The sequence below is a fragment of the Metopolophium dirhodum genome, chromosome 6 (genome assembly GCF_019925205.1).
Source record: "Metopolophium dirhodum isolate CAU chromosome 6, ASM1992520v1, whole genome shotgun sequence".
NCBI classification, from domain to species: Eukaryota; Metazoa; Arthropoda; class Insecta; order Hemiptera; family Aphididae; genus Metopolophium; species Metopolophium dirhodum.
Genome location: NC_083565.1, coordinates 19,566,752 through 19,593,753, shown reverse-complemented (window position 1 = coordinate 19,593,753; position 27,002 = coordinate 19,566,752). Strand labels below are relative to the sequence as shown.

At 30.3% G+C, this 27,002-nt stretch overlaps 1 protein-coding gene across 2 annotated transcripts; it reads right to left on the bottom strand.

The window, feature by feature from the left end:
• Nucleotides 1–174: 174 nt before the first annotated feature.
• Nucleotides 175–26,948, bottom strand: LOC132946362 (uncharacterized). Of its 2 annotated transcripts, none has more exons than XM_061016343.1 (3): nt 26,619–26,948; nt 3,015–3,471; nt 175–849 (listed from the first exon to the last, which is right to left on the bottom strand). In XM_061016343.1, exons 2-3 carry the CDS (start codon nt 3,466–3,468, stop codon nt 647–649), a joined length of 657 nt encoding a protein of 218 aa, XP_060872326.1. In that variant the 5' UTR covers nt 3,469–3,471; nt 26,619–26,948; the 3' UTR covers nt 175–646. The 2 variants fall into 2 exon arrangements, with proteins under 2 accessions (XP_060872326.1, XP_060872324.1); XM_061016341.1 differs by having other exon boundaries at nt 26,623–26,946.
• Nucleotides 26,949–27,002: the final 54 nt, after the last annotated feature.

Below are 27,002 nucleotides of genomic sequence, written 5' to 3'. Positions count from 1 at the left end.
GTTTTTTTTTTTTAATGGTCATTTATTGCAAAGTGTCTTAAAGAATTGAATGTTTTATGTTCACTGACCTAATGTTTTAGAAAATTTTTCAACAAAAACTCGTAAATAATACACTGTCTTAATGTCTTAAAAACAGCATGGATCAGATTATCAGAATGATGTTATACATACTAATTAGTAATTAATAATGTTTATAAAAAAAAAGTGTACAATAATTGTATTAAGTATAACATGTTTATTAAGTACCTACGTAGATACATATTATATACATACCTACATAGGTACATACATACATTATATAAAATATTTTCTATCAAAATACATCATAGACTATAGTTGAAAATATTGCAATGGGAAATGTGTACTTGTAAAATTAAAAGAAAAATCAAAGAGGATCTGTTATCAGTAGGTAGTGTTATTATAGACACTTGTATCGGTCGGGACAGTTCACATCAGCGACTGTCCATCGGATTATGGAAGATAATAGCATCAGGACGACAAGACGAAAATAGACCGCATAGGTACGCACATACAATCTTACGTGATATATATAAAAAAAAAATATATAAAATAATAATATTAATAATAATAGGTTTTAACTTTTAAGGATCACAGTGTTACTTATGCGCTCGAACGGTATTCGCGTCTACCGCTTGTTCCTCGCGCCCTTTATGGTAAAGCGTCTCCAAAAGCTTGGTTTCCGTATCGACGGTTCGTCATCGTCCAGTTCTCTGGTCGGTGACCCATGTCCAGAATCGCTTTCGTCTGCGTTGTAACGGCGGCCGGTCATTGTCGAGTCGTTTCCGCCACGTAAAAAGTCTAGGAAATTCGATTCAGACTTCATTTTACCTGAAAGTAGAAAATATTATAAATTATATCTAAAAAAAAAAAATAATGTATTTAACACCTAACTTGTAAATAATTGTAAGTAGGTTTCTATTTAATGGAGTTCATATAACATAAAGCTAATGGGTACGTATTATAAAATCCGTTACATGGACATAATAAATATAAATACGTTATTGGTAAATTAAGAAATGATTACTTGGATAGTAGAAACACGAAAATAAAATAACCACTTTATAACTATAAAGTAGGTAAGTCGTACGCCAACGGAAATGATTAATTGTTAACGTAACCTACCTCGTCCTCGTGGCTTGTAATGATATAGTAAAAACTTGAAAAAAATGATTTCAGCCATGAAAAAAGTAAGAAAAAAATATTGATTTTAAGTCATATTTACATAAAAATAATCGAGCTGAAACCACTAAGTGATCCTGAAAGATATATAAGTCATTGGTCAGTTCAGAATAGAAGTTCAAAAAGCTACAAGGTAGGTATATAATAGCCCCTCGACTGCCCTTTCACCACCCTCGAAGACACCCATGGATCATATAAAGTGGCCCACTTTCTGGTGGGTACCTGTCTATTACTACAAGAAAACTGCAAACGAACACGTCAAAACCTATCAAGCGTTGCTTACTTCTTTATACATACGAAACGACATAGGTACTTATAAGTTATATTATTTTATAGTTGTATAAGTACATAGGTAGGTACTACCTACGTAATATGCTAAAACGCAATAAGTACCTTTTTAAATTTGGTACTTGCTGAGTATACATTTTTAAATTATTTTTTATGAATTCCTATTGTCCAACATTATAAAGTGTTACCTATATAATATTTTGTATAATAAATATTCATCTATGTACGCATATTTTGTAAATTTTTAATTTAAACTTTTTTGCCGAGTTGAAAGTGACGTTATAAACATCAAGGTGGTGGGTGGGTGGGTACCTTGTATACAATTTTGCTCCTCACCAAAAATGAGTTCACCACACCACTAATATATACATAGGCGAGGGTAGAGGCGTATATCAATTGAGTCGAAATTACCTTTTTTACTTTTTACCCACCGCCGAACTTTTTTACATTATTGATTCCTCCGGCTATCAATCCGCTGAATATTTTAAAATTATTTATTTTAATACACAAAATGTAAGAGGCTTACATTTGCATTTATGTCAATGCTATTTTTTGATCTAAAATATGTTTTATTTCATTAGTAGGTACACGCTATAATTGTAATAATATGATAATAATTTAAATATCAATAAATAGATAATAGGTACCCTTACTTTTACATTGTATATTTTATTATTTTTTACTATAAATCTATTTAAAAAAAAATTATAGTTTTACTTAATTTTGTAAAAATGACAATCACTAGGTATTTACTATTTGTAGTTATCTAGTTATATTATTTTATAGTTTTAACAAATTGTATATTGTTTTTATTGTTTTTTTTCCGCCATAATAAATGTATAATTGGGTTATATTTTCTGTTGTGGATGAAAATGTTTGAATTGTTTTTATGAAAAGAAAAAAAAAACATTGACTATTATGGTAAACTAGGTGTTCCTATACTGTTACCTAATTAAAAAAAATTCTGTATAATATTATGATGCATCGGTTATTGTTTAATAAACAGTCGGCGGAATCAATACTTAAACAAATATCCGTCGGAATCAATAGCCGGCGTGATTGATATTAAAAGTTAGGATTGAAATGCTGTGGGGGGGGGGGGGGGAGGCCGCTACAGCCCACCTAGTAAAATTATTAATTTAAAATAATCCATTGGGGGCTTATATATTCTAGGGCAATAAGGGATATTTTGGGGGATTTTAGGGATTATTTCCTCCCTACGGTCGTGCCACTGTATGTATATTATAATATTAAACATATTTAGTTCGTTGATCTGACCAAGAGTATATTAGTTCTTGTGGGAGTGATACCTAATAAGTCATTTATTCCTCATACGAAATCAGTTACCCCATTGCATGAAAAAAAAATCATAACTAAAACTTAGTATTTAGTCAATTTAAACTCGCACGTCTGGCCATTGCCAGAGTGGCCACTGGCCACAGGCTGCATCGTCCAGACACGTCAACTCGGCGCACCCTCGATAAGTATCTAAGTATGGCACGCATATATATGGGTAGGTTAGGTACCTTTCTTTTTGCCGGGCATGCCGAAGCTCAGACTCCTGGAGTTTAGCTCTGCCTTGAGCTGCTCCGGCGGTATGTTTTCCACCTTGAACTCGTCCGGGTCCTCGACGAACGCCTGTTGCAGGTCCCGCATGATTTTCTTCCTGATGGTTTTCTTCATGGACAGATGCCGTTCCAGGTGCTTCACGTCGTCCTCAAACGTGGCCGCGCACTTGGTCTGCCGGCTACCGCCGCTCTTGTGCCGCTTCTTCTTGGACCCCTTGGCCGGCAACAAGTCCTCTTCGCTAGCCGAGCCCACCGATATGGCGCTGTCGGTGCCGCCCGCGCTAACGCCGCCCAACGAGTTCCGGTCGTCGCTCTTCACGTCCAATCGCCGCAGCTCGTTCGGCAGACCGTCGTCGTCATCGACCCCGCCGAATATGTCCCTCAAGTGTGGTATGTTTCGCTCGCTCGTCATTTTCTGCGAACAAATATCGATAGAATAATATAATACACTTCAATGGCAAAAATAAAAGTAGGTACCTCCTATATCGTATATATATTCCGTATTTAGTATGTTTGTAATATTTTTGAATATAACATTAAACATTTATAATATATAAGTAACGATAACGATGGCTATATATTGTATACCTAGGAAAGGATCGTCGACGAAGAGTTTACCATCTCGCTTATTCCGGAATATTTATAGGTACTTTAGTATTACATATAATTTAATAATTATACAATGTAGGTATAATTCGTTATATTGGGACAGCGAAAAAAAATGTATATAAATTATAAATTATATTAAATATTTAATAACTTATAAGTGGCTGTTGTAACTATTGTAGGTATAATTTTTACCATCTATGTTTTAATCAAAAGGTTATCAAACAAATTAAAAAAAATTATTAAATCATTTCTATACAGTACTACAGTCGGTTTACCTACCTATATTCCAACGGATAGAAATAATAACTAACACAGATAAAGTCTATAATTTTATATGCAACAGGAAATTCAATTTAATTTTAACTTTTAAGATTAATTAACTTCAATTGAATACGGTACTTAATATTTAAATATGACCAAAAAATGGGCGCGGAAATCTTAATATAATTTTGAACATAATGTTAAATGCGATACCTATTATGTTTAATTATATACATATTTATAATAATAATAATATGCACTGCAGAGTATAAGTTGCGTGTTACATTATAAAAGTAATCATAATTAAAAATTGAAATAAATTATTGTAATAAAAAATATTGACTGTTTAATGTTCGAGATAAATATAGTACCTAATATATACCTACTTCAATAAATGGTTGATATACTTAATTATCAAAAAAATAAATAATTATATATAGGTACGTAGTATTTGCATAATAATAAAAAGTGGGCATTATAAAAAGTTAAAAAGTCGTTTTTTTAAAAAAGATTTTTAGCTTAATTATAGTTGGTATAAAATGTTCAATCAACTCAATAATTTGAATAGTTAAAGAATCTATTGTAACAACTTTGCTTTTTCCAGTTAATTTTAAAAATATTACGTTAAGTTAAAATCATGTATTTGCCTAATCACTCTGTAATCTGTATTATAATATAAACAATGATTAGATTTATAGATGACAATAACTTAGACGTTGATAAAAACTAAAAACCGTATAAAACGTCTTAAGCCACTGCTGCATCTATAACAGTGTGCACATTAAGAGAAATAGTATAGGACATAGGCATAATCTATTCTTGAGAGAAGGGGGGGAGGGGGCAATCAGTGGTAAAACAAAAAATCTATAAGGTAAAATTACCTTCACAAAGATTATGGACTATATATTATGATGTATTTTAAACAAAATATTTGCTTGGTATTTAAACAAAATTTAAAGTTGCACAATCACTATAATAATATTATGTATGACAGAGGCGGCGGTAGGTAATTAGAAAAAAATGAATTTATTTCTTTTTAACGGAGTTAAATTAATATTTTTCTAAATATTGACTTTATAGACTCAAAAGTTAAATATACCTATTGTTTGTTGACTATAATCTATTAACTTATGGCTTTGCGTCCTTAGCGTTGACTTCTCAAGCAGGGTCAAGTTCATTTTTTACTCACCCGCTTAAAGGAAAGGTGCCTATACCTACTAATGCAATGCCATGATGGATTAATCAACTATTGTAAATCCGTGAGAGTTAATATTGATAATTATATAATATTGATAATTTATGACATATCCATTATTGTGTACACGAACAAATCGACATTTTTATAAGTTTCGATGACTTTCTGAATTGCAAGCAACAGTGTTAACATAATAAATATCTACTAGGTACTATGGTGAGAGGTCAAGACGATGAATGGTTTATTAAACTTTATTTATATACCTGTTGTACACTTTTTATCCCTTAAAATCGATTGTCTTGGTATACGTATTGTTTTATGGACATAATATTATAATATATACCTATTATATCTTCTACTATATGTATTGTCATTTGTCAAGTATGATGCAATCGAGAAGAATCAACCGTTTGGTAACTGTAAATCATTTGCAGTTGCGAGTTTGCCAGTTCGATCGTTGAAATTACGTGGACCGTAAAAGACCCTATACCTACCTATATAGTATATATATTACATAATAATTAATAGCTAAAGCTGCAAACGGCAGCAGTGCGTATACCTCCATCATTTGCATTGCGAATGATGATATTATATTCAACTATGATCTAACCTCTATATGTTTAAATAACTTAAAGTTAATGGAAATTATTTAAAAACAAAAGACATATCGTTTTTTTGATATTTATCATTCCATTGGATATAATAATATTTAGACTAATTAATTTTAATCACCAGTTTTAACACTATAGGTAAGGTACCTACTTACTACCAATACTATCTAATTCTAATGAATATCTCTATTCAAAATAAATCAAATGGTCGCCACCATTAGGACATAGTATTATTTTATTAAATACAGTAAATTGTTTCGATTACAAAATTTCTCTGTAAATATGTGTTTTTGAAAAAATTAAATCTCTTCAAGACCTTGTGCTTTAAGGTCCTCGACATCTAATCACTTATGCGACACTCTTTGTCGCCGTCTTATAAACTTAAGACATAGCAAATTTTCGTGGATCAGAATCAAACTGCTGCAGTTGCTTTAGAGTGCTCAATTTTCTAATTAATGAGCACTGCGTTTAAATTCAATTACCGGAATGATGTAAAAATAAATGTTATCATAACACGTAAATTTACCGAGGAAATAACGCGACCGATTCGCCATGAAAGAATCGCCATAAATATACACTTAATAGTTAATACTTATACTATCGAAAAAAATGAATGTTTTAGAAAAAAAAATAATAATGATGTCAACAATCATATCCAACAGTCGTTAGAAACGTATACATTGACATTGATTCGATAAATCGAACAAACGTCACATGGCGCATATTATATATATATATAGCATAGAAGTATCCACTATACATCGATTATACGGATGTACAGTTATCGGTATGAAAAAAAAATCCCAAGAATTATATTGCGCTTCGATTTTTCGTGAGTTACTCAGACAAAAACAAAAATAATAATAATAAAAACAACGGTAATGATCACGGTCGGAAACATAAAAAGTGTCATACGTTTTTTTTTTACGGACCAAAGCACAACGATCCGCCATATAATATTATTCCACTACTATATTATAATATGGCTCTACACAGTTCAGCCTAAATGTTGCATACGCGATGATAAATATATATAATACAGTACCTATATACCTAAGCGATACGGTTGCGTGCGTAAATTGTTGATGTTTTTCATTCGTTGGCCTGTGCACTGTTCGTCAGTCGCGGAGACAAAAAAGTCATTATATATATTATATATAGATACAAGGCACTATTATATAGGTATTATAATATAGGTATGCCGCCGCGTTTCACAGTATAACGATAACACAAGCGGGATAAATGGAAAATTTTCGAGGGTAAATGGACAATTTCACCACGAGTGTTTTCGGTACGGTATATTGACAATTTTTCCCCGGTACATTTTTTTAGGGCGCACGGGAATTGGGCCCCGATTAATCTTTTTTCGAAAAAGTATACGGTGATTGGGCCACTACAGTTTTACATTTACAACAGGTAGACCCGGTGTTTGGGCCATTTTTTTCAACGATTTTTTATATTCTATATCCGTTAATTGCGGGCCACTAAATCAATATGTTATATTATATGAATTGATCAATACAAAAAATTAAATAAAAAAATTAATTTAAATATCCTATGTTCTATTTATGCAGACGGCACTTTTGAATTCGGTGCAAAGCATTTTTATCAATTATTTTCTATTCATGGTTATAAGATATAGCTCATATTATATAACTTATTATAATAGCTCGTATTTTGTCTACTTCAAGACAAGCAAAAAGACACTTGTATAAAAATATCCAAATCCTTTATTGCTCTGATCATGGTTTACAGTTTAAGCCAACAAAAATTACTGTCGATTTCGAACAAGGACTTCAAGGAGGAATAAACCATACATTGGCTGACATAGAAATTGTAGGATGTAGATTTCACGTTGCGCAATCGTGATGGCGAAAATATCAGGCTGTAAAGAATATAAAGATAAGAAATCTAAAATAGGTAAACGGCTAAGAAAAATATTTGGAATTTTTAAATCCAAAAGAAGTAGGTAACTGTTTTGCAATGGATTTTATAAGCGCGATGCCACAGAACAATAAATTAACTATATTTTCCGATTATATATTATGTTTGACACTTATTTGTGACGATGCTATTTCCCATCTACGTATTTTTATGTATTAGAAAAAAAATAACAATTAGTTAATAAACGTTATATATTTAAATATTCGTATATTTCTATGCTATACACGTTTATGGCCGGGTGCACTTTAAAATATAGATTTAATTCGTGGCCCAATCTCCTGGTAGTAAAATGTAAACAAATATTTTATACGACGCAGGGTAGATAAACAATGTGGCTCAATTACCGACCGCGCATTTTTTAACAAAGACATTTTCCATCCACGTTTTTTTTTTAAATTTGTTTGAATATGAAATTAATTTTTTTTTATCTAATGTAAGGGTTAAAACTATAGTGTAATAATAATCACAATATATTTTACAAAAACCCATTGCAATAGTTATAGTATTGTATTATATAGGAACCTACCATAATTTAACAAAATATGCAGTCAGACAATTCACAGCAGTATAGCATATTATTTTTGTAACATAGCGTTGTTTTAAAATTGACGATTTTTGAAAAGGGGCTTTAATATTAAACAATTAAATGAAATAAAAAACACAACATTTCAACACGGCAATTACGGCAAATATTGCCGAGTGCGGCTAGAGAATAATAACAGATGAAAAAAATAAAACAATTACAACAAAGAGAATTTAAATTAGGAATCCAGCCTTGGCGCAGATCAAAGATAATATATTACTATATAAAGATGAGATCACTTCAGGATCGAGAATATTTTAATTTCGTGTTTTACAGGTTTAATATAACATAATATTATATATATATATATAGGTAATGATTTCGTTGATGAATTGCAGTGGAATTCGCGGGTGAGAAATTTTCAAAAGGAAAAAATTATGAAACAATAGAATGCATATCATAATATTATAGTTCTGTAACCGCGTTACACGTCATCCGGTGTGCACATAATATAAGTATTATATGTATAGGTCGTAAGCATAAAATATAATATACCATATACTGTATTATAGTAAGTACGTTATGTTATAACGTATATATTGTATGCATATTTTCATTAGTTGGACGAGCGACTGTGGCGGAAAATCTCGATGTCGTAATATAGTAATAATATACATGTGCGGGTTGTGTTTGTGTGCATGTATACAGTGAAACAGTTATATGACGGATCTCACGGAAGTCGGGGGGCGTACCTACCAAAAATAAATTGGGGAATCAACATTCCTATTATACGATTGTTACTATTATTTTGATTTCTTGTAGGTACTAAATTTATTTTTGTATTTTGACAAGAAATGATAATTATTGTTATTTCTCGTTTAAAATAATTACGTGCCTATCTGAAGTGCCACTACAATGGGTGGCTTCTATATAATCAAGTCATTCACGCCTGTAAATTAATTTATAAAATATTCTCATTGAACACGACGCGTGCATCATGCATAGATGAAATTTTTTTAAATTTTATATTAAAATAAATTTATAAAATATTAAAATATTAAAAAATAAAAAGTATAGTACCCATAATATCGGCATCGATTATAATACAATACAATTTATTTTTATTATCGAGTGACCCAATCTATTTAAAAATGTAAAAATATGTATTTGATAAATAAATTATTTGAATACTTTTACTCGAGTGCTTAACAACACCGCACATCAGATGCTATTGGCTAGGTTAGGTTACTCGATACAATGCAGTAATGTTGTACAACACTACAGCATAATGTATTCAAATTCGTTAAATGCGCAAATTGGCAAATGTGTAGGTTAGGTAAATCTAGTTAATTGTGAGTTTGCCCACACGGGGTATTATATTTTTGATACGATGAATAACGAACAAAACGAAGAGGCGTCTTATAACGACAACATGTAGGTACTTAAGTGGGAAGAGAAAAAATATGAATTTGAATGCCAAACTTCCAATTATTAACGTTAAGTTGAATTTCCGATGAGAACAAAACGTACAAAAGCAACATTCGTGTATGAACCGTTTTAACTTTTAAATGTTATCAAACATATAGAAAACTTGAATGAAAATCGATAAATGCGCACAACCACTAAATTATTTATGTATACAAAACATTTTCTTATGTTATAAATAATTTACTTATTGTGTAGGTTATCGTATATATTATAGCCATATAGATAAGTTATGTGTTTATTATTTAGGTATATTGTATAATATAAATGGAAAAATACATATACTGCAAATAAAAGGTACCTAATAAAAAGTCGAAATTAATAAAAGTAGATTAAACTTATAGGTAACATTTTGAATAAGCGACGCACTTGTATAAAATATAATGTTTAACTATTTTAAGAATTAGTAGAAAATATTATTTAACACTACATAAAGCGCAATTAATGTTTGAATTTAAGGTTTCTATTAGGTACTTACATTTAGTAGGTTCATCGATATTTATAACAATATTTTATAAATTGTATTTAACTTTATATTCATTAATTATTACAGACATATTTTCTTAGTTTGTACTTTGTTACAATTCTTTATTTTAATTACTGGTTTGCTAGGTATATTCATTATATAAGTAATTTAAAACAATTAAATATAAATCATTTATATTTTTTTCTAGATAATACCATTTACCATTTACTATTAGGTACTACTGATATAATGCATTGGTTAAGCCGGTTAAATTATGTCAATCATTAGATACAAAAAATATTGTTTCCTTACTGCCAGAAAAAAACATGGAGGTGTTACATATAATGGGTGACTTCCTCTATCATGTTGTTATGTTACCTATTCATTATATCAGCCAAATTACTTAACGTGTTAAACTAATGTACAGACTACAGACTACAGATTATATCAGATTGTTTTATTAATCGAAAAAAAATAATGACTGAAAAATGAAATGTAATGCACTACCTACTTAGTTCGTATATATAGAATATAAAACAGTTGAAGAAATAAACACTTTTATTGTTGTATATACTGCCGTCCTAAGAAAGAATGCCATAAGCTTCTTTTATGCCATTTTGAGAAAAACGAATTTTTATGTTTAGTACTTTTTGGTAGGTACTTCTATTTTCATAAATATAATATTTTTTCAAAGTAAAGTTTCTTATGGAAATATACTTGACGAATGCAATGGAACTATTCAATTTTATTTCACCAAGATATTCTTGTTTATATTATGTTCATACTATAAGTATTTAGAATTGTTTACTTGGCAAAAATGTCGTAATTCTGGTTACGGATATTTTAAGTAGCATTCAAAACGTACTGATCACTAACGAATAACCTTAAAAAAAATACCTAATTCCATATATTATCTATATCCATTTTTATTTGTACCTACCTATTTAATAACACAATATGAAAGTTAAAAAATTGAAAGTTTAAATTTAATACAACTATTCATATTATACATTTTTAATCTAACCTATAATAGGTATGTATCTAACTTTAATACGCAAACCTCATAAACAATGGCATTTATTTTTTATTTCGAATAATTATCGCTCAGAAGTTAAGTCATGTGGGGCCTTCAATGCAGTGGTCCGCGGGTAGTTCATTTTAAAAACACATCGATTTTGTACAGATAATAAGAAAATAAACCATGTAATATATCGTGCATTAATATTATATCGTTCATCTAAAAAAGTAGTACGAGATCTTTAACTATTTGCAGTACCTACATCAATTTACAAAACAGATAATGACAATGGCAATGTAATGTCCAGACGAATAAATATAATAGAAGAGAAGGTGGGGGTAAGATGACGAGGTTAAGCTTCTATAAGATTTTTCCTGGCCACTGTAAATGGATTTACTTTCGGAATATATTATAGTTAAGAAATTGAAAAACTTACCGTGGTCTGCTGATATTTTGCGTTTTGACACAAAAAAAATTACACTAAAATACGCTGTAAATGAAATTTTTACAGTAGTTCGCATCCACGTCAATATACGACTATTTATACCATAGAGTAACATTATTCAAATCACATGGGAGGTTTATGCGCGCCGGGACGTGCCGCTATCTGTGATAAACTGTAAGAAATACTGAATTCGTCATATTCCTCAATTCGTCATTTTAACCCGCTTTACCCTATTACCTACCCATATGGATCATAATATATTGGTATTTATAATAAAATGTAACGGTAAGTAATATTAAATTTATTTGTATTTTTCTGAAAAATAAATGTAAAAGAAAACTATCAATTAAGTACACGAACAACGTAGTACTATAATTAATATACATTAAATTAATATAAACGATAATAATAATAATAATAATAATAATAATAATATAGGTTGTGATGTTATTTGCTGTTAAGATTGCAGTGTTATTATTATACATTTAAAAAACAGCACAATGTGGAGCAGTTGTCTATTTCTTGTATAGTGCTGTACAATAATTCAGTAGGACAGTTATTAATGTCACTTAGATCTCACTTATTATAGGAGTCTTCGCTACTTGGTATATTTAGAAATATGTCTCGTCCTCCATTACCCACCAACATAGATTAAAAATCCAATAAATTGTAATACGTTTCGCCGGTGAAAGGTATTTAATATTATATTATTATATTCGTATATAGGATCTAATAAACAATAGTTTAATAATGGTATATTGTAACGACATCATAATTTTATATTATTATCATACAGACATAAGTACCTTAAAACGCATAACCCTATGTCTATACTATAGTCTCTTGGTGATGTACACTATAATATAGGTAGGTATATATAGTATATTATAATATACGCAGTATTTAATTATTTTAATTTATTTATTCAATTAAGAAACCATTGTTTCTATTGTTAGGTATGAAAAAATGATACACGCAAACATAATATAGTATCATGCAATAGTTCTGAAAATCCAAAGTGATAGGTATCGTACGTTTAAAAGTTAACTTTAAGTTGAGATTTTGAATTTTCCTACAAATAATTATTTTAATTTCTAAAGTATTTATTTAGTCATATAGTAATTGCATGGCTCTCAAAGAAATCTGAACTATATGTTGTCATGATAAAGTGCACGAAGACATTATGGCCTCATTTTAAACAACCTTGAGTCACACAATAAAAGAGTTCATAAATCGTTAAAAAATATAAAAAGAAAACCTTGGAATAAAATACAAATCTTAACGTTCAAAGTGTAAAACTTCGACAAAAAATATCTGGTTATGGTATGTATTCCAGAAATAAGTATAATATCTTCAGTACTAATTACGATCTTAACTTAATATAGTTTTCTTCAAGGTCCCGCGCGAGGACGAAATGTATTAAATTTCGAATAATTTTTGCGTGTAAAAAAATTCCACACGATTTAAATCAATATTTATAATTCGATTTTCGTGTAAAAAATCGATAAATCGTATATTCAACCGAACACCAATTAGTGATGCTTATTGAGATTCCACCTACATCAATATAATGCCTCTTAAATTGTGTACGGTGTACCCACCCTACCCGAATACCTGATATCGAGTTTGTTCATTCGGACGAAAAAAATAAAATAAACATAAATATTCACTTAAAACATATTGTCCTTCAAAAATGGAAATTTCTATAAAAAAAAATTATGTTAAATACAATATGTTGCGAGTAATGCGAAGATGATAATAATATAGTCTTTATGCTTATATTATAAGTACTTATATACAGTAATCACAACACATATTATGACGTGTGCTGACCTAACACAACCAGAATTGCATTTTTTTTTATTTGAAGTTGTTTAATTAATTGTGTAAATAAAAAAAATTGTTATTGAGGTTTGCGTCGAACAAAACAAAATAGAGGTGAATGGTTATTGTTTATTAGTATACGACGTGTCTATAGTTATAATTCATATCGATTAGGTCAGCAAGGGAAAAGTACCGAGTTGAAAATGTATTCATATATTCTTGGAGGCTGGTTGTTATATAATATATTATAATTTATAAGTGTTCCATATTATTATTCTCATTAAAACTGGCGTTGGGACTGTACCATAATAATATTACGAACCTGTATAAATACGACGCGACGTGTGTACTTTTGTCAACAAAATATTAGGTGGATACCTACACAATTATTATTGTACATTTGACTGTTTTGAAAATCATATCAAATGGTAATTTAAATGTGTACCTATCTGTACCACAAAGATGATTTAGATAATATTATTACACACGCCGAGGTGGGCATAAATTGAAATGAGTTTTGACGACGTTAAAAAATAATATCATAAAGGAACTATATTTTTTACACGAATACACAATAGTTCAAGACCGTAAACAACGGTTAGTCAGAAACTCCTAGTCCGGACTCACTCACTCGACTTTATACGCTGTCGACTATTAAAATCAAATCAGCATTGTTAACGTATTTATTTCAAGCAGATGAAGTAAGTATCAATAATGAAATCTTTTTTAAACACTTCAGACAACAATTGAAACTTAGGCATTTTGTTTTCGAGAAAGTGTTGATTCTTATTCATCTTATGTCCACTGATATAATAGGTAACCGATTATACTGGGAACAATATTTGTTCTAGGACTGTTTGTTTCACTGTTTCACGATTTCTATGAATTATTTAATTTTGAATTCAAATTAGGCCATTAGAAATTATTTTCACTAAATTGATGAGCGTCTGAACTAGTTAACAAGACACAAAATACTTTTGTTTTGGAAAACCACAGACATTAACAGCACCATTTTACGATCGTATTTGGTAAGTGAAAAAATAACATTTCTATAAATCTAAACAGCTAACTTATTTTCTTCTACTTTTACGATCTATAAAAAAACATTAAAATATTTTCTTTTTAATGTATTTTGAGGTTTTTATAGAGTTATCCACACTTAAAAATGTAAAATATAGAACTTGACACTATATAATATAGACCCCGATAAAATATATTATTATGCGGTACGTCTCAAATCTCAGATGCGTTAAAGAATCTAACCTAACCGCTTTAGAACTTCATAAAATCTGTATGCTTTGAATGTGTTTGTGAATAAATTAATTTTATAATGTAGAATAAATGCTATTAAAAAATTAAATAAACGAAATTTCACTTTTATGCGATCGTATAGATGTAACAATATTAAGACTATTGTATCGCTTTTGTTCCTATTCGAGTGTGAAATAATAGATAGTAATCAATGATAATATATTATGTTATAACGAATGGATTTATGTAGATACCTATTTAAATATAACAATTAATAATATTGTTTATTCAAATTCGACTGAGATATTATACTCAACAGATTTTAAGTATGCATTTTAACACTCAATAGATTTCGATTTCAAAAGTATGTAGGTATAACATAATTCAACTAGGCGTATAGGTATAGGTACTTATAACTCATAAGACATACGAGGAAGATTAAAAAAAATGTCATAACGTAATTTATTTTACGATATTTTTTATTAAATTGCATAACGTACATTTTGAGATATGAGTATTCCGTATTCGTATTTTTAAAAATGACACGAAACTGTGTTATCGGATTCTGTGATCGTTGTCTGCGTCTCGTGATGGGATGCCTATACTATTATTATATTCTATATATATTAATGGATCATTTATGGATAACAATAATGAGGACGTGGGCACGTAGAATAAGTACCTATAATATATTATATACTGTAATATATTATTATTATTATACATTTAACTTATACAGGCGTCGGGCATTCAGGTCCCGCAGACGTAGTGTTTTCTAGATTTTATAGTCCAACAAGTAGGTACAGGTTGCCCACCGAGCGCACGCTTTATATATTATATTTTGTATACCTTTAGAACACGACGATGAATGAACGTAAGCAATAAAAATATACTTTTTAATCATATTTTTTTCCGTACCTCCCATCCCTCCCGTCGCGTGCTTTCACTCCACATAAAAAGTGTTTATAGTGTTCATAATAGGAGTATATACCACAGACCACAGTGTTTTGTACGCACATATTATTAGAATACATATATACAATATACATATATAGTACCTTAAGTGTATCGTATAGGTTTTTAATATTGTCTATAATACACAGTCTTATTCAAAAGGATTAATCCGGTTTCAAATGCTTATATATTTTTAGTTTTTACGTTTAGAGCAATATAATATTATTATCTAATATGATACATGAAATGAATGAATATTATTTCAAATGCATTTAATGGTATAGATACTAATAAATGTTATATTATTGTGTGGTTTCCGTTGGTCACACGAACAACATCTAGTCGGAACTAAATTGTATTCCGCGCATATCCATGGACCATGGTACCTAACCTACGTACGTATCTTTAACATATCCGCAAAAGAAGAACTAGAAGAAGTCACGTGACGTAAGACCTGCAGTTGATCTAGGAGGCCAGTAGTTGCTAAGTATCGGATGATTTATTTAGATTTACTGTGCATGGTGTAATTATATTTTTCACCGTCGTCATCGTGCGTATACTCTACACACACAAACCCGTACATCCTGACTATTTTCAAAAAGTTTTCCGAACCCGAAAACAAAAAGAAAAATACGTGCAATCAATATTTTCTCCCACTCATAATATATATCCATATGAATCGGTCGAGGTCGCTATCGTTTTGCCGGGCGATAGACGAGGATCCAGGATAATATTAAAACGCACGCCGATCTCGTTTTACCGGCTCCCGGAGACACGCGAGTAGTCTCTACAGCAATAATAATAATAATAACGATCATATTATTATGGGTTCACGCGGCACACACCGCTACAACTGCGACAGACTGCAGTAGGTACCTAAGAACAGTGTACCGTATTAGCTCTCGACAGTCCGACCTACAATGTGTGTGTGTGTGTGTCTCTCGCACCAATACGGTTAATATGTGTGTGCGTACTATATATTATACACTATTACTATAGGTATACCGGTATGGAACTCGGTAGGTATATATAGTATACCTACCTACCTATATATTATATATACTATTGCTTTATAATATACAATACTATACTATAAATTTCTGCGAAAAACGCATTTGCCCATAGGTACCGCTTTGATCACGAACGGGGGGGTTAAATGGATAGCTATATAGTACCTATTATGATATATATTATATATATTATGTGTATAATGCGGATATAAAACGGTATTGTTTCTGGGTCGATGAAGTGACGATTAACTATTAAGTTCATCGCCGTTTAACCTAATTGACACTCTTCGATCTCGCGTGTTTTTCTCGTATCTTATGGTTCTCATACTTAGATACAGACACAATCACGTCTATACATATTAATAATATGCAATATGTGTGTGTGCGTGTGTGTAATTTTAGACCTGTATTTTGTATTTGATCAAAATCTCCCAAATGACAGTGTTAAAAATATGTGTTGTTTACATTTAACGGAGTTTAAGGCAGGATAAGTCCTGCACTGACATAATTTAATTTGTTACGGGCAACGCCGTGTAGGATCATCTATATCATAATTAATGCATATATCGAACTATAGCTTCTGCCCATTTTTTAAAATTATAAATAAAAAAATAAATACCTATTACCTAGGTATGCAAAATCAAAGGCCTTTAGGCCATAACGGACGACCTTTAAGCAAATCCACAGTTTTCACCGATTTTCATAAAATGTTCGTCAATATTATGTTCAGTAAGATCCATAGTGTCATAGGCTACTTTTTACTTTTTATCCCACAAAATATGTTGAATTCAGTTGACTCACAAAAAACTATCATTTTATTTTATTTATATACCTATTGTTATCACCTTTATTTTATTTTTGGTAAAAACAACCTAAATAACTGTATTGAACATCTATGGAGTTTCCATTTAACGGAGACTAAGAATGGGTAAATCCATTTAATTTGTCACGTGCAATGCCGTGCAGGATTAGCTATGGATTGCACCTATATAATACGAAGGCGATGCAGCCTGCAGTGTTGTATAGACGTTAATGTCAATATGTAAAGTGTTTTTTTTTTCAAAAAATTAATTATAACGTGACATAATATGGGGCATTGAGACCAATTACCCGTTTCTGCAATACCAGATAAAAAACATAATTTTATATTAATACATTAATACACTGTAGTAAATAATAGTAATAATAATACTTGTTTAATATTTAGAACAAGCGACTGGCACTTATTTTAATATTATCGTTAATAATAATAATAATTATATTTATTTCTATAAGAAAACACTCTATACAGTACTATATTGGTACATCGACTAGTGACATAGTGTAAAAATTGTTTGTTTCAATCAAGTTAATTGGTATTATAAAATAATTAATTATACTAAAATCAAATTGTCCTAAACCTCGAAAATAATTTGTTTTTGTGTTTAGCAGTTCATTTTTAATGCTTATTATTACTTTGTGTCAACTTAGCCAAATCATCAATTAGATATTATTATTATTATTATTATTTATCATTATATTATATTATCTTTAGTTGTATGACTTTTATAAATGTTAACGTATAGTGTGTACCAAAAAATTTTATTTTTATTAATTAACCCGCGGCAACTTAGGCCATTGGGTGGTTTTTACTGTGTGGGAGGGTATTGTAGGTTTTAAACACGTTTACACAGCTTAGCAGATTTTTTAGTGGGCACCCACCCGTAGGTATCTGCCATGCCTGGTTGGGGGGATGGCAGTATTTCTCTCCGGACACCGTGACTTGCCCGAAGAAAAATGCCACTTGCAGCCGAGGTTTTGAACTGGCGTCGGTGCGCGTCGCAACCGACGCCTTAGTCCGCTCGGCCACTCCGTCCCCCTGTACAAATAATACTGCAATAGATAAGTACTTTTGTCTTGCACTGTAATATGTTTTACATTTAAATTTAATAATTTATACCACAGTCGTTGGCTGCGAAGTTTAGAGGCTAGGACAATTAATGTCCCGGTTGACTTAATGTTTGAGGGTGAGGGGCAGCCACGCTCGTCTGTCTTGTACTTATAAAATTATATATATTTATTATTTGGCTATAATATATTATTATATTGTGTCTCATAGAAGTCAGTGAATAAACTAGGGAAGGCAATGAACTCTAGAAGGCAATGAATAAACTATGCTATTAAGATGTGACTTAGATGTTATACAGGTAGGCACCTACCTATATACTTTATAATCTATTTGATTTATAATATAGACACAAAAACAACTACCAGAGGAGGCACTACTCTAATAAATTATAGTTTAATATTTAAGAAAGGCGAGTCCCGGAGTCCACCATATGTTTTGATTTAAATTATTATTAACCTATTATACTATTTTACTAAGCATATTCTATACAATTATATATTTGTATAAAAAAAAAACCAAATAAATAAATTGAAATGATAAATTACTTTATTGTCTTTTAAAACATTCATCAGGTCGAGTCTCCGATCGATGTGAATATTTCTCAATTTGTATGAACTTTGAGACAGATATTATATTATATTAGGTATAATATTTATTAGTAAAACCGTTGATTATAAATTAGTTATTAATAATCAGTATTTATAATCAATGGTAAAACGTAAATATATTATATTACACGAATACATTTTATTTCCGTTTATATCTATAGAGTACTACCAGCGGGTTCATTTTCATAATTATTTTACAGACCAAAATATGCAGATGATCCAAAAAAAAAAAGTTAACAAAAACATTTAACCAAGTGGATAGTCTTTTGAACCCCTTCAATAGTTTTCATGTGCTGTAATATAAATAATATACGGTAACAAAGCGACGGTTGACGAGCCACGAGCGTCGGTTGCGAATACCACGTTGCCCGCCCCCACCTACCATCACGAATGTTCACAGGGGAGGGGGAGGACTATGATCGTTCGTAATGGTGACGGAGACGAGTGACCATACATATTTTATCTCGCATCGTTTTTTGTCCCCCACTACTGTATGGCTATGAAGTCGTCGTACGACGGAGGTCGGTACTGAACGAATTTATTATAATATAAATGTACAGTAAATTCATTTCGACCACAAAAAAAAAATGGTAGGTATTAGGTAGGTACACTCTAAATAAACGGCTATTTTGCAGATTTTTAAAATTGTTGTTTACAATTTAGTTCCAGATATATTCACTTATTATGTGTTTTATTATTGTATATAAGGACTTTCATAGATGGTTTATAGGCTTATAGCTACCCTTGCAATAGCTTTTTTTCACGAGCAATACCTGCAGCTGTTCCAATACTCAATTAAATTTTTTGTGAGGAATCTGCAGGTAGTACCATTGTACGAATTTATATTTAATTTAAAAAAGATTTTGTTGTTATTTGCTAAATACTATTTTTTTTTAACTTATACAATATTATGATCTTTGATTGAACGTAGGTATTCAAACAGTTTTGCGAAAAAAATGATTAACTTTTGAATTAAAAATGTTAATTGTAAATATCAAATGTGTAGTATACGAGACAGTAGACACTAGTGAATCTATATTACAATAATAATAATAATAATAATATTAACAGTCAATTAATATATAAGAAATATTGTCATAGCATGTAAATATTATAATTTTTAAGTTAATCCAGCTTTTGGGAATTAATGTTTTTTATTGAAACTAAGCACGCCCGCAGGATAAAATCCCACTGGGACAAGATATAAGCATTAGTAATTACTTACAATCTAGTAATAGTTATAGTGATATTGATACTAAAGTACACGAAGTTAAAAATTCCCAGGGGGGCAATGGCCACTTTGGACCCCCTGCGGGCACCCTTGATTGCAACTTACTTATACACATTTCTTGTGATCATTTAGATTTTTCAGGAAAATGTGATGACCATATATATTACTCATTACTCAATGGCACAACTGCAGTTAGTTAATATAATGTTACTCTTAGCCATAGTATTAAGTATCCACTTAAACAATTCTAAATTTATTTATCAAATTATTAAATTAATCGTTTTTTTTTAAAATGTAAAATATAAAGAGATACGCATACAACTATACGAGAGATTTAAATACTTATTAGTTAGGTATTATATAATTATATTATAATTAATTTTTAATAAGTGAATAATCAACGTGCATACCTTCTCCGTAATTTACTGAAGTTTATATATCTACCTAATACAATATATTTTGTTGGCGACGTTCTATATGCATATAATATATGTCCACAGTCACCTTGATAGTTTTAATAAAATACATTTATTTTTGAGATTTAAAAGGCCATTTTTTGTTATTAGTAATTTATGGTCATTTCAAATACCACCAGTTAATATAAATATAAATTATTATTATATGTGCAATTGTTACTAACATATTTCTGAAAATTAATTTTAAAAGTTTTTTATTTCTTTTATATTTTTGTACCTTCGTTTAGTTTTCATTTTCATCCTTCATCTACGGGGAATATTATTTTTCTTAAACTCAAAATTATTTATAACTTCTCAGCATTTCTGAAATGTATCATCCCCAAGAGCAAATACTGTTTGATACACGTTATTCAGGACCAGATTAATTAAGACTAAAAGTTCATCTGCCACATTGTTGTTGGATATAAAATATAAATTATAAAAAAAAAAAATCGAACAACTGACCTATACCTACCTACTTATTATGTAATAAATAATAATATTCTGTTGAATCGATTCACCTTCAGTTCGGGTAGCTGTGTAGTAGATATAGGTTACCCTGTAGGTATGCCCTTTACACAACAATAAGTGGTATAATATTATAATTCATAATTATTATTAAACATCCGTTATCTGTTGTATATTTTTTGAATAGATGGGTATTGCCCTTGAGGGGTTTTGACTCTTATATACATATGACTCTATAGAGCGCCCAAACGTTATTTATAAAATGAAAAACTATTTGAACGAAGCTGCCCAAGGTGATCGAAGGCTTCCATTATATACAACGAACATATACATAATATAATCTAGAATCGAGTATATATATATATAGCTATGGTATACACTTTTATACAGGTATATCGTATATGACGTATAATATGCGCACACCAGTCTCCCATACTGTATGTATACTAAAGAGCATAAAAGGAGCCATCGTCATGAGTCATCGTGTGTATAACCTTTATCACAATATAAAAAATAAAAGAATCGACAAAAATAATTTTTCACCCATTTTGTTCAGGTATATATAGGTACGTTTAATGAGTTGCTTGCTATAAGCATTTACATTTTACAATGATGAACGTGACAGCTGTAACTCGAATGTTATTATTTATTACCTTTATCTCCTTCTTCAAAACCATATACACGTGCAGTTGCCAGTGACATAAGTACGAGCATACATCGTAGGCCTCAGTTATCCTCATTAGCCACGTTGAAAAATGCGTTCTGTCCATACAAATATATACAATGGTGTTAACTCCATACCTATTATCTAGTATATTAAATTAACGTTCAAGCGAGATACATGTATAGGTTAGGTATACCGTATGATGGTGTAAGCTGCTTCTCATCGACGGAAATGAGTTAAGTTGTTAATTCTCAATACTGTCGCTGTTTAGTGTGTTCTGTGATATCTTAAAATTATTCTCAAGTTATTAGCATTATACATTTTTGTAATGTTGTGTATGCACACCATATTATTATGTATTTACTTTCAATCGATTAAAATAAAACAATATCAATATAATATGGAATTATTAATTATATATTATTTTTCTTTAGGATTTAAACGTCATATCTATACGTCTATATTATAATATATTAGTTTTCAGAAAACTTATAGTCTACACGACTACACATAATATGCCCCGAAATAAAAAATTTAATAACTCTGTGTTTCTGTATAGTAATAATATTCTTATTAAACCAAACACTTTTTAATAAAATAATCTGATATAATTATAAAGAATAAGGTTTCAAAAATAAATAGTTATTGTGAACGGAGGATATGTTTTTATTTGACTTCGAGGCTTATTGCACTAAATAGTAGGTACCTTTTAAGTAGATTTTTAAGCACGGTCAGAAATTTGGGGACTGACCCCCACTTAAATCTTTGGTTATGTTTTATGAATTATACTATATATTTCTATGGCAAAAAAAAATAATTCAGTCTGATACAATAGATAGTTAAAAAAAACTTAAAAGTGTAGTTTATAACAAGTAGTTGAAGAAGAGCGAGATGTGGGCAAAGTCTCTTACTTCCAATTATATTAATAAATATATATTATATCATACAACTTATGAGTTATGCGTATACATAAAGATTTATATAATAAATAATGGTATACAGAAAATCTTGGAATAATGTTTTATTATGTGTCAAAATAAAAAATTTAATAACATAATCATGCATAATTTTTTTTTACATAACTTTCAACAAATAACTGTAAATTAAATCAAAAATCCAAGAATAAGAATGTAAATTGTAGATACCTAGGTATTAAGGCATATTGATTAAAATCATACAATTTCGAATTTAACCTATAGGTTAAACTGCTATAGTATAGTGGATTGTATTTTGGGGTGAACTCATAGTTAGGGAGGAGGGGGTGATCTGAATAGTAAAACTATCCAATCAAACTAAGATTAAATCGACTTGTTATTTATTAAGATAAATAATTTCTTTAAGATGCATTATTAAAATACTAAATTAATTCATTTTCTAAGTTAAAAAGTTTAAGATTATTATCTTGGTCGTATCCAATCTTATGGTAATCGGTAATATAAGGGGTAGGTTAGAACTATTGAGTTTAGTAATTAAAATATCGAAAATTGACTTTAATACAGACAAGCCTAGATTAACTTCTCTTCTACAAAATTGATAATAGGTTTATTTACTCTCAAACAGTCAAACCGCTCAATAAACCATATATTATTGGAAATACAAAAATGCATTTTCATAGAATTTTTCAATTACTATTCATATACCCCATAAGTAATAACCTTAATATAAATAGTAAAAACAATTTCACCAAACTTTCCTATAAAACCAACAAATCGAGGGTAATGTCCTTACTCCTTAGCTCGTATTATCTCAGGCTTTGTATCTACGTTATATAGATAGTCATTTCTTTATTCGTTGACCATTGTTGACGCATTGTCATAGAAAATTATGTTAAAAGAATAACTGTCTGTAATCGAAGGTTTGTTTATCTTTTATTTTTTGTTTTGAAAATTCTTAAACATTATTGTACTTTTTGCTTACATCATATTATAATATAATAACGTCATGTATGTTTGCCAAACATTGTTATTATTACCGTCATCGTTATTACTATAATTTACTTGTATATACTATTCATAGAGAACAAAATCGCCGAACATACAACGTTGGTCCTTTATATATATTATATATTATTATGTAATATATATATAATATATATTATTTATTACGCGCACAAGGTGCCTCAAAGCTATACATAGCACCTACAACAGACTGCCTATACTATTATGACATTATCATTATTTTATTACACCCCAAACGCAATCTGCATCGCCGAATTTATTGAGCTATGCGAGGTAACTACTCTACAGCAGATTATAGAACGAATTTGGTTTCACGCATAATTTACTCAACATTACAGATGTAGTACAATATATGTTACCGAACAATATTATTATGATTTCGGCGTTTACCAACAATCGGGAAAATTATGAATAATCTTCGTAAGTGGTGAGCGGTGAAAGCGAATCACGATTATTGCATGCGCATAGGTACATATCTGCATGACTGCATGTGTACACATCATTTGTAAATTTTCCATCGCTAGAGTAGCTTAGCTACCTCTATCTACTAGAAAATCGTAATCACATTCGTATTTTAATTCTTGATCCTACAGTATTCTAATTTATTATATTTTTGTTATTCTCGTAACGAATACCTTACGAAAACCGAGTAGCCTGGCGTCGTCGAAGTAGGATATTTTAAAAATGGGTACCCATTTAATGTTTTTATGTTTATGGGTTCCAATCGGTTTGTACCTTCCCCATGCAAGAGGCATACCTAAATTTAATACTATTTAAATATAATACATGCATAAGAAATATATTTGTGGGATTCAATATTCAATAAATCAGTTTTTGTCCAATTATATAATAATTTAATAATTTATAGTGTTGAAATAAATTCGACGAAACGAAACTATACGTTGAGTTTTCATCATATAAAGAATAATTTCCACATATAACCCATTCAGTTAAGATTAATGAAAAATGATTTAATAAAATAATATTTTCAGTGTTTGGGATAACGATCTAACAACAGTAACAACTACCTACTATAATTATTTAGTTTTATTAAATAGGTAACAATATATAACATTTATGTATATATTTTTACTATAACCATTTGATTATTGTTTATCGTGAATATTAATCAATTATCATTTATCATAGGCAAAAAATAAACAAGATTCAATGGACTTATGTACAAATCGATTAAGGCAAATTTGGAACTACGGAAAATAAGGGTGTTTCAAATGAGCTATGTTTGCCCTTAGTTACAGTCGTAACGGGTTATTTGAAATAACTATTGAATGACAGCATTGAAAAATCTAAACACAGGATTTTGATAATATTATATTATTATCTACCACATTATTAATTGAATCAATCCGCAACAGTAGCTGATAAATAACAAATAATTTAATATGATTTCAGATTTAAACTAGGAATATTATAAACTGGCTGATTCGATAAATGAAATGTTACGACCTACGAGTAAGGGTGCGCTGGGTGGGTATGTGTAAAGTAAACGATAATTTGTTTATGTAATACCACCGTATCTATTACAGACATGCACACACAAATCACGCAAATGTCAAGCATTTTATGCAACACTCTTTCGTGCATTATTTTATCGTTCATAGACCTATTGGATCCTATACCCATATAATATAGGTAATGGTTGTAGTGGTATTGCACCAATAATTGCTATCAATGAAACAATAATAATATAATATCAATATATAAAAAGGTTACTTATGTCGAAATATCAATATCAATACGTTAAGAAACTTCATATTTCGATAATGTTTATTTCGTTATTATTCAATAACTTTCAAATGATTTCCAGACCGATAACAAAAGCGTTATGCTGCAGTGTAATAATATCGTTTTATCAAACTTCTCATTGTTCATCAAATACCTAACACATAATAGCAGGTATAGGTTGGTTAATATTTTATTCTCGGGTAGGTATAGGTACCTAATGCGTACAAAAATTCACTCGAATACTGTACAATTCCTATCCAAAAGCTTTTTCTAAGCAGAATTACAGAAAGTATGTTCGCACTCTAGTACTCCACCTGACGGATCGTTAAAGTCTACCCGCAGTGTAGCTGTTTGGTGTGTCACAGACATAATTTTACATAAATACATTTTACGCGTTCAATGTCACTAATCACCATCATTGACGTCGAACGGGATTTAGGTCCATTATATTGTAACCAAACGATCTCCCCCGTGTATAGTTTTCATCCATGTCTTTGTTAGAGCAGTTAAGACGTGTACGAGCGCGCTTACACGGCCGTGGTTGGATATAGGAGCAGAGCTCGAGGGGGTCGCGGCTGAATCACGACACAACCGGTTCCCAGAGACAAGCGACTGGTTTTTTTCATCCATTATTTTTTTTATTATTATTATTATTATTTATTAAGTATTATTACTAGACACAAACGTACACAGTTAACGTGTGTACAATAGATGAACTATTTAATAAAATATTATACTCGTCGTATTGTATTGTGCGTTACCGTGTGTCCGTTTACCAATCTATGCGTAAGTACTGGACACCGTCAGAGATCATATGGATAAAAATAATAGGGTGGTGCTATTATTTTTATCCAGCCACGGAAAGAAGCATACTATTTTTAAAGAGTTACTGTGTGAATATCTTAATATGTCATAATATTTATAATATCTATTTCGTGTAGTACGTACTCACCTCTAATTTTGTAGTATTTCTTGTCTTTTTCTCTCCCACTTTATGTGTATAATATATTAGTACTGCTATACAGGTGGTGCGCGATTTGATGAGTATTCTCACGTGGGATTCGTTAGTTGATTGTAAATATTCCGGTACATTTTGCGAGTCGAGTATTATGCACCAATACCGGGTTATACGTGTAAGAAGCCGAATGCATAAATAAAATGATATTGGTAACCATTAAAATAAATAAACGGCAGCGACACGGTCCACCGTGAGGACTAATGAAAGGTATACTGCTGGTTAGTAGACTGTAAACTGAATAAACCGAGTATGTATGGGACTGTGGGTAGGTAGGTGGTAGGTACTACAAGTGAATGGGTCTGAACTGCAGCAAC